Here is a 10,000-nt window from a genome sequence, read left to right as displayed (position 1 = left end):
TAGAGTGTACAGTCGTCCACACACAGGGGAGCCGTGCATTAATATTTCACAACGGCCTGCGTTCACAAGCCACGACACACTCTTTAAAGAGAACAGAGCAGTCACATTTCACTGTCAAACGATATTCATAATTAACTCGACACAATACTGCAGCTCTCAAAACAACAAGAACAACGAACGGACGCATTACTGAGAGTTTGATGTGAAAATGTTTGTCACAATTACACCTGATCGTCCTAAAACAAGCTTCATTTACTTCATGAAAAATATACATCCTTATTGCTTTTAAGACACCTACTGAGGCCTGTGTGATTTCATACATTATTGTCTCATATCATCATATTTAATGTCAAAATACTGCACTGCATGCTGGGAAACACCCAATCAAACTTAGGATCAGTATCGTCCGATAATCACATTCTGACTCGATCATTCGTCACTAAATTTGGCCGATATCACGAAACTTAATTTTATGGCGTAAAACGGTTAAAAAAATATATATAATTACTAATATTCCATGACTCGTCGAGGCATGGACTCCACTAGATGCCGGAAGGTGTGCTGTAGTATCTGGCACCAAGATGTTAGCAGCAGATCCTTTAAGTCCTGTAAGTTTGGACTTGTTTGTTCGGCTCATCCCACAGATGCTCGATTGGATTGAGATCTGGGGAATCTGGAGGCCGAGTCGACGCCTCAAACTGGTTGTTGTGCTCCTCAAACCATTCCTGAAGCATTTGTGCTTTGTGTCAGGAGCATTATCCTGCTGGAAGAGCCACAGCCACCAGAATACCGTTTCCATCAAAGGCTGAACATGGTCTCAGCAATGCTTAGGTAGGTGGAGCGTGTCAAAGTAACATCCACATGGATGGAGGACCCAAGGTTTCCCAGCAGAACATTGGCCAAAGCATCACACTGCCTCCGCCGGCTCGCCTTCTTCCCAAAGTGCATCCTGGGGCCATGTGTTCCTCAGGTAAGCCACACACACACACACACACCCGGCCATCCACGTGATGTAAAAGAACACGTGATTCCTCAGACCAGGCCACCTTCTTCCATTGCTCCGTGGTCCAGTTCTGATGCTCACGTGCCACTGTTGGTGCTTTCGGCGGGGTCAGGGGTCAGAGGTCACCCTGACTGGTCCATACGCCTCAAACTGAGCTGCTCTGTGTATTCTGACAGCTTTCTATCAGAACCAGCATTAACTTCTGGAGCAGTTTGAGCTCCAGTAGCTTGTCTGTTTGATCGGACCCCACGGGCCAGCCCACAAGAGCTGCAGTTTTGGAGATGCTCTGACCCAGTCGTCTAGCCGTCACAATCTGGCCAAACTCGCTCAAATCCTTACGCTTGCCCATTTCTCCTGCTTCACACACATCAACTCTGAGGACGAAATGTTCACTTGCTGCCTAATATATCCCACCCACTAACAGGAGCCGTGATGAAGAGATCATCAGTGTTACTCACTGCACCTGTCAGTGCTCATAATGGCTGTATTCATGCTTTGTGGCGTCTACACATGTAAGTAGATCTTATGTTCAGTAAAACACTGGGTCTAGCATGAATAGTAATTAAATTAATTAATAAACTGCATCACTTTTTCAAGGGTTTTCTCAGTAGAGATGTAACATAAAAACCTCCAAATGTGATCAGAATCTGTTTTCTATCAAATGCGAACATGATTGATGATACACTTCTTCATAGAGTTATAAGCCATTATTTTTAAGTATGCCACTTCAAAACACGTGAACCATTAAAATGCCTTCAGGCTGTAAGGGCTTAACAGCTTATATATCACTTCAATATAAAGCTCGAATGATCCGGATCGGCCAATCATGAGGAAGGTTGCAAAATTCCTGGTGGGAGCATCCCTATCAGACATGAGCTGTACTAAACACATGGGCAACTCACCTTTATGACCCATCATAACCGCCAGATGAAGAGGCGTGTTTCCTGTAAAACAGACAATACACAAGTCAATCCCCATCAGGACCAGCCCAAAACAGGAAATGACATCATAACACTTCAGCAGCATTCATTTACTTTTCTTAAAATGTCTATATAGCTTTTATTAAAGCTCCACTGTGTGATATTGTCCGTCTAGCGGTGTAAAGGTTTATGACCATCCAGTGAATGTTAGTTTCTGTTCCTTTCAATTCTGATTTCGTTTTAACTCCTACGGTGGCTGATTTAGTCCAAGATCAACATGGCTTCCAGTTCGACCTCGCCCATGAGTGCTCCTTCAGTGATGAGGTTATTTTAGAAAACTATTATAATTTGCAGTTATTTAATTTATCAGTTAACATGTAGGTTATGACATCTATATATATATATTTTTTTTTTACCATTTCATTGCTAACATCAGCTATCAGGTTCCCAGACGAATGCAAACTAATCTTAGTAAAGTAACTTTTATCAGTGCTATCGTTATTCTGTATATTGTACGACATCACTAGCGTAAGGCAAAGTTTACATCAGTCTCAAGCAATCCCCCTCTTCACATTCGACACGGTGCCATCGAGTGTTAAACCGCGAAAGGCGAAGCTTGAATTTACGGGTATGTCCCTCTTTGGCTGCTGTACTTTCAAGATGGAGGAGCAACATGGCGGCCGGCATTCGAACCCCTCACCCGTATGTGTTTTCAATGGCATATTATAAACTTACCAGAATACTTTATTACGTGAAAGAAGTAAATATACATTAATGAGCACATATATTTTTGAAAGAACTACGTGTTTTTAGCGAAGAATAAACTACAAAAGTAGCTTTAATTGTAGTACTTGTGAGAAACGTTGCCTGGGCATCTAGAAAAATTATGTTATTCTATATCATGTCAAGCAACAAATATGATCTTATGGATTTAGTTTTAGTTAATTATAATATTATATGTACAGTTATGTAGTTTAATATATGAGAATGCAAACAGGAAACACAAACAGCTCTGAATAATGAATGACAAATCAGTTATGATTAATCATATTATTAGGTCTGATTCATAATTTATTTCAGTCACAATTCAGAATTACAGGTAGGCAGACTCATTTTCTATTTTTTTGTTTATTTTATGTGAATATAATGAAGAGTTCTGAGCAATAACAGTTCTAGATCAGCGTGGTTATGGATTATTATGATTCTCAATTACAGGGATTCAGTGAGTCATTATAGACCTAGATCAGCATGATAATGACTGAATAATAAGAGCAGTTCTAGATCACTCATTTGTGGAATATTATGGTTCTCAAGGATCATGTTTTTGTGGAATTACTGTTCTAGATCAGCATGATTATGACTGAATAATAACAGTTCTAGATCATCATGGTTATGGATTATTACGGTTCTCAGTCAGTGATTTTGATGCGTTACTATTGTTCTAGATCAGCTTGATAATTGATTTGAATAATAACAGTTATAGATCATCATGGTTATGGATTATTATGGTTCTCAGTCAGTGATTTTGATGCGTTACTATTGTTCTAGATCAGCTTGATAATTGATTTGAATAATAACAGTTATAGATCATCATGGTTATGAATTATTATGGTTCTCAGTCAGTGATTTTGATGCGTTACTATTGTTCTAGATCAGCTTGATAATTGATTTGAATAATAACAGTTATAGATCATCATGGTTATGAATTATTATGGTTCTCAGTCAGTGATTTTGATGCGTTACAATTAGCAGTTCTAGATCACTCATTTGTGGAATATTATGGTTCTCAAGGATCATGTTTTTGTGGAATTACTGTTCTAGATCAGCATGATTATGACTGAATAATAACAGATCTAGATCATCATGGTTATGAATTATTATGGTTCTCAGTCAGTGATTTTGATGCGTCACTATTGTTCTAGATCACCTTGATAATTGATTTGAATAATAACAGTTATAGATCATCATGGTTATGGATTATTATGGTTCTCGGTCACCATGTTTGTGAGTCACTGAGGTTCTAGATCAGCATGATTATTATAACTCTGAATAATAATAATACAGTTCTAGATCATCATGGTTATGGATTATTATGGTTCTCAATCAGTGATTTTGATGCGTTACTATTGTTCTAGATCAGCTTGATAATTGATTTGAATAATAACAGATAGATCATCATGGTTATGGATTATTATGGTTCTCAATCAGTGATTTTGATGCGTTACTATTGTTCTAGATCAGCTTGATAATTGATTTGAATAATAACAGATAGAGCATCATGGTTATGGATTATAATGGTTCTCAAACAGTGATTTTGATGCGTTACTATTGTTCTAGATCAGCTTGATAATTGATCTGAATAATAACAGTTATAGATCATCATGGTTATGGATTATTAGGGTTCTGAGTCAGTGAGTCACTGAGGTTCAAGATCAGCATGATTGAACTGAACTGAATAATAATAATAGTTCTAGAGCCTCATGGTTATGGATCACTATGTTTTTTTGTACATTTGCATAGCAGTTCTAGATCATTCGTTTGTGGAATGTTATGGTTCTCAGGTACCGTGTTTTGTGGCATAACTGTTCTAGATCAGCATGATCGTTATGATTCATCATGGTATGGATTATTATAGTTCACAAACATCATGTTTATGAGTAATTGAGATTCTTGATCTGATCATTATGACTGAATAATAACAGTTCTAGATCATCATGCTTATGGGTTATTATGGTTATCGATCATCATGTTTAATGAGTCATTGAGGTTCTAGATTTGCATAATCATTTTGACTAAATAATAATAGCAGTTCTAAAGTTTTGTGTATTATTATGGTTCTCAAGCACTATGTTTTTGTGGCATTACTGTTCTAGATAAGCATGATTATTACTGAATAATAACAGTTCTACATCATGGATCTAAATTATGGTTCTTCTCGAACACCATGTTTTGATACATTACTGCTCTAGATCTGTATGATTATAATGACTATGAATAATAACCGTTCTAGTTCATCATGGTTCTGGATTATTATGGTTCTCAATCATGTTTTGAATCATTAAGATTCTAGGGGATCAGGAGCACGTTTAGGAGTCATTAAGGTTCTAGATCTGTATGATCATTATGACTGAATAATAATAATAGCAGTTCTAGATCACTGAACTTTAGGATATTATTATAGTTCTCGAGCACCATACTTTTGTGTCATTACTGTTCTAGATCAGCATGATCGTTATGATTCATCATGGTATGGATTATTATGGTTCTTGATCATCATGTTTTTGAGTCATTTTAGGTTCTAGATCAGCATAATCATTTTGACTGAATAATAATAGCAGTTCAAAAGTTTTGTGGTTTATGGTTCAAAAGCACCATGTTTTGTGGCATTATTGTTCTTGATCAGCAAGATCATTATGATTCACGTTTCTGGGTTATTATAGTTCTTGAACACCATGTTTATGAGTCATTGAGGTTCTGGATCAGCTTGATCATTATGACTATGAATAATAACAGTTAGCACTGCTCTTAAGGATAATTATGGTTGTCAAGCACCATGTTTCTATGGCATTACTGTTCTAGATCATCATTATAATTATGACTGAATAATAACAGATCTAGATCATCATGGTAATGGATTATTATGGTTCTCAGTCAGTGATTTTGATGCATTACTATAGTTATAGATCAGCATGATAATTTATTTAATAATAACAGTTCTAGATCATTATGGTTATGGATTATTATGGTTCTCGGTCACTATGATTGTGAATAACTAAGGTTCTAGATCAGTATGATTATTATAACTCTGAATAATAATAACAGTTCTAGACCATCATGGCTATGTATCACTATTGTAATTAAGCAGCATGATCATTATGACTGAATAATAATAATAGCAGTTCTAGATCACTCGTTTGTGGAATATATGATTCTCAAGCATGTTTTTGTGGAATTACTGTTCTAGATCAGTATGATTATGACTGAATAATATCAGTTCTAGATCATCATGGTTATGGATTATTATTGTTCTCAATCATCATGTTTATGATTCACTGAGGTTCTAGATCAGCATGATCATTATGACAGAATAATAATAGCAGTTCTAAAGTTTTGTGGATTATTATGGTTCCTAAGCATCATGTTTTTGTGGAATTAGTGTTCTAGATCAGCATGATTATGACTGAATAATAACAGTTCTACATCATGGATCTGAATTATTATGGTACTTCTTGATCACCATGTTTTTGATGCACTATAGTTCTAGATCAGCATCATCGTTATGATTCATGGTTATGGATTATTATAGTTCTCGAACACCATGTTTATGAGTCATTGAGGTTCTAGCTCATCATGGTTATGGACAACTATGTTTCTCCAAAGCCATGTTTTTGAGTCACCTAGGCTCTAGATCATCACGATTGTGGATTATTGGGACTGAATGTGTGTTGTTGTGGCTGTAGGTCTCACCGTGCACGTCTTTCTGCGCGATGTTTTGCGTCCGGATGAGCGATGACAGCCTCCGCACGTCTCCCCTGAACACACACTCATGCACGGGATACGCGCTGTCAGTGTCGCCGTGGCTCTGGTTCTGCTGCGAGCTGGAGCGGGGGATCTTGTGGTTGCTGCCGCTGAAGATCTTGCTGCCTCGGTTGGCTTTGATCGGCCCGGTGGCCGCCGGTTCCTCGTCCGGCTCCAGCAGATCCAAACCCGACTTGCGCTCTTTGCGCACCGAGCGGATCTTCTCTCCCGTCATATTTACACAGATGAGCGGTGGAAAACAGCAGCCCCCACAACATGAACACTGTCCGGTGACTTAACCGAGACGGACGGGAATGAAACACGCACCGGGGCGACGCATCTAACGGTAAACAAACGACACACACTCACACACCCTACGAGGAAGAGCCATCTGCCATCTTCCGCTCACACTCTCGCGAGATCCACTAACGGCTGGAGTTAAACACAGGGGAGAGTCTCGCGAGAATGAGGGGACGCCCTCATACATCGAAACAATCCTCTACTCTCGCGAGAATGACACTCAGGTTGAATAGAGATGGCTGGTGTCGCGAGATCTTCACTTGTTTGACATACACAAACCGATTAGGATATTTGGATCTTACAAGCTAAATAGAGGCGAATAGTTTTGTTGTCTTTGTATAAATGGCAATACGCAATGACACGTTAAGAGTAGAAGAGGCCCACACATGCGCAGTGTCACTGCTGACACCTGCTGGAGAGGAAACTTCATTTCAAAGGGACAATCTGGGAAACTCTGACTTTGATTTAAAGTCCCCATGAAACCAAAATTAGTCAAGTTATTTTTAGTAAAATTTTTATTTGACTTTTAGTATGAATGTTACATTTTAAAGCAAGATGGCGGAGATTAGGAGAAAACTGTAGATTTAACCACCGAGCTGTTATGTAAACGAAATGCTATTGACTATTTTTTAAAAGGGGAGGAGCTGTTCGATATGCCCCGCCCTGTCTTCCTGTTTCACTGGAAATAACGTCACTGAATAATGTTGCGCTTTTCAAGGCACTTCAGTGGGACTTTAAAAACAAACCAAATTCTTAGTTTAGAAATTCATATTAATAATCATACATTTTATTTATAACACGCCTTTCTCATGTCCAGAGCACTACAACAAAAATTAAACAAATTATAAAAATACAATTAATAAAATAAACAAAACAGCACACAGTTTTAAAAAGATGAGTATTTGAAGACTTAACACAATGTAACATGTTACTAGCATGTTTTACACACTTCTAGTACAAATTAACATGTTTAAACACATTGCTAACATTAATTAGCATGTTGTTACCATGTCGTTAGCATGAATTTACATTTTGCTAACATGTTTTAAAATGTTAACATGATCTAACGTGTTTTAGCATTGTTTGGCTAACCTGTTTCAACAAATTATCATTAATTAGCATTTTGCTATCTTGTTTTAACATCATGATTAATCAAGTTGCTGTCATGATTTAGCGTGTTTAAACATGTTATTGTGATTAATCAAGTTGTTAACATGCTAGCACGTTTTAGGGATTAATCAAGTCGCTAGCATGATTTACCATTTTGCTAACGCATGTTTCCTAGTATGTTTTAATGTCATCGTGATTAATCAAGGTTACAAGCATGATTCAGCATTTTGCTAACTCATGTTTGCTAGCATGTTTTAACATGTTAACGTGATTAATCAAGTTGCTAGCATGATTTAGCAATGATTAGCCTGGCTGTTTGTTAGCATGTCTGCTACTTATGTGTAGTTAATGAAGCTCAAACAGTCCATTTGAGTAGCTGTTTTAAAGTTTTTACCCCCTAGCTCAATGAAGTTGTTTTTTTTAATGAATTTTAATATTAATTTTTAGGAAAACCATAAATCGGATCACTTAAAGCTAGCGACCCGAGTCAGAACGGCCTGCTGTGATCGAGCCGAGTTTAATAATGTTTACAGTTTCGCTCAGAAGAATAAACTTAATAGATCAGTTTCAGTTTGTTGGCTTGACAAAGTTTAACCAAAAACTATTTCATGCTAATGTAAGAGGTGATCTTTACCTCTTACTAAATAAACTCACATACAAAGCAGAAACACATGTTATGTGGTCAGTGTTGAACGACAGCAGAGTCGATGACTTGAGTTTATTCAGACTTGCACTGAACTCATGGATTAGCGTGAAAACAGCCAATCACATGTTAGTCCTTCAGTTTGAGCTCCTGAGGGCAGAGGTGCTGTGACACACATACACACACACACACACACAGTGACAGACTGACCCGTGAGTGACCGCAGCAGCTGCACATCTGAAACCTCGATCTCGTCCATCAGACTCTTCTGACACACACACACAAACACACACACTGAGCGTTTCTCTGGGATCACGCGGATATCCGATGGAGGGCTGAAATCATTCTGATAGACGATGAAATCTGCTAATAAGTGAGTGAGTACAATTGGGATAAAAATCGAATCAGTCTCTAATGTTATTCAGGTGTTTTACAGAAGAACAGTGGTCCAATAACATGATTTGGAAGCAGTTTATACAAGTGATAAAGTGACACTTTTCCACTTGTTTCTCTATTATTATCAGCCATTGTGAGTGTTGTAAGAGCCTGTGTTTGTGTGTTTGTGTTCTCTTTTCATTGTCTTGTGTTACTCCAGTATTCTCTAGCTGTTTTCACTTTACATGCTCAGAAACTTCAAACACGTCCAGAAATGTGATATTGATTTCAGTGTTGTCTGATGATCCCTCTCACACCATCTGTGTTAAAGAAAGATGATTCACACAAATGGAGAAAGATTTAAAACAGCAGATTATTTTCCCCTCAGAATGTGCAGAGTTATGGTTTGGGATGATGGATAATCAACGTAGAAGAAGTGTTAATGTGAGTAAACAAGCACTTTTAAAAAAAAATAAAAAATACTGTTTGCTATAGTTTTTTTTAAACCAAGAATCAGGATTTGGTAGGCAAGCTAAAAATACAACATAATTCAACCTTTGACCTATTAAAAGAAAATGGTTAGTTTGCCCAAAAAAGAAAATTCTGCCATTAATTACTCTCCCTCATGTCGTCTTGAACCCATAAGACTTTTGTTCATCTTCGGAACACAAATTAAGATCCTTTAAAAATTAAAGTAATTAATGTAAAGAGACCATTAAAGGTCCCGTTCTTCACGTGTTTTCGAAGCTTTGATTATGTTTACAGTGTGCAATATAACATGAGTTCATGTTTCGCGTGTAAAAAACAGTATTTTTCACACAATTGACTTATCTGTACAGCGCTGTTTCCTCTGTCCTAAAAACAGCCTGATGATTTCCTTGTTTTATGAAGTCCCTCCTTCAGAAACACGTAACGCCCAATCAGAACTCCAGCGCTTCCCGTGCTGTGATTGGACAGCAGCTTAGCGCACTTTGCCCAGAAAGGTCCCGCCTCTTACCATAACGGGGAGATGTACGCGCTCAATGCGCACTCTTTTCCACGTGGGAGAGCAACGAGGCCACGCCCCCTATTTTGCGTGTTCTTGTGGGCGGAGCTTTAGTCAACAAACGGCTCTAGTGACGTCATCACAGC

At 37.8% G+C, this 10,000-nt stretch overlaps 2 protein-coding genes across 5 annotated transcripts in view; one reads left to right on the top strand and one right to left on the bottom strand.

Moving 5' to 3' along the window:
• The window catches only part of ankrd13c (ankyrin repeat domain 13C), a 26,299-nt gene extending 19,432 nt beyond the window's left edge, over positions 1–6,867 (bottom strand). The window contains exons 1-2 of the mRNA XM_067431422.1: positions 6,391–6,867; positions 1,906–1,947 (exon numbers count right to left, since the gene is read on the bottom strand). Coding sequence (XP_067287523.1) covers positions 1,906–1,947; positions 6,391–6,676 — 328 coding nt within the window. The 5' untranslated portion in view covers positions 6,677–6,867. The remainder of the gene's footprint in view (positions 1–1,905; positions 1,948–6,390) is intronic.
• A 1,735-nt stretch (positions 6,868–8,602) lies between these two features.
• plaat1 (phospholipase A and acyltransferase 1) overlaps positions 8,603–10,000 on the top strand; it is a 10,103-nt gene continuing 8,705 nt past the window's right edge. The window contains exons 1-2 of one of the 4 annotated variants that reach the window (XM_067431450.1): positions 8,603–8,867; positions 9,258–9,313. In XM_067431450.1, the coding sequence (XP_067287551.1) occupies positions 9,281–9,313 (33 nt within the window). In that variant the 5' untranslated portion in view covers positions 8,603–8,867; positions 9,258–9,280. Of the gene's footprint in view, positions 8,872–9,257; positions 9,314–10,000 lie in introns of all 4 variants that reach the window. The other 3 variants (XM_067431449.1, XM_067431452.1, XM_067431451.1) reach the window with 3 other exon arrangements.

This window comes from Pseudorasbora parva, chromosome 22 (assembly GCF_024679245.1).
Source record: "Pseudorasbora parva isolate DD20220531a chromosome 22, ASM2467924v1, whole genome shotgun sequence".
Taxonomy (NCBI): domain Eukaryota; kingdom Metazoa; phylum Chordata; class Actinopteri; order Cypriniformes; family Gobionidae; genus Pseudorasbora; species Pseudorasbora parva.
Note: the sequence above shows the minus strand (reverse complement) of the source record. Positions and strands in the feature narration are given on the sequence as shown.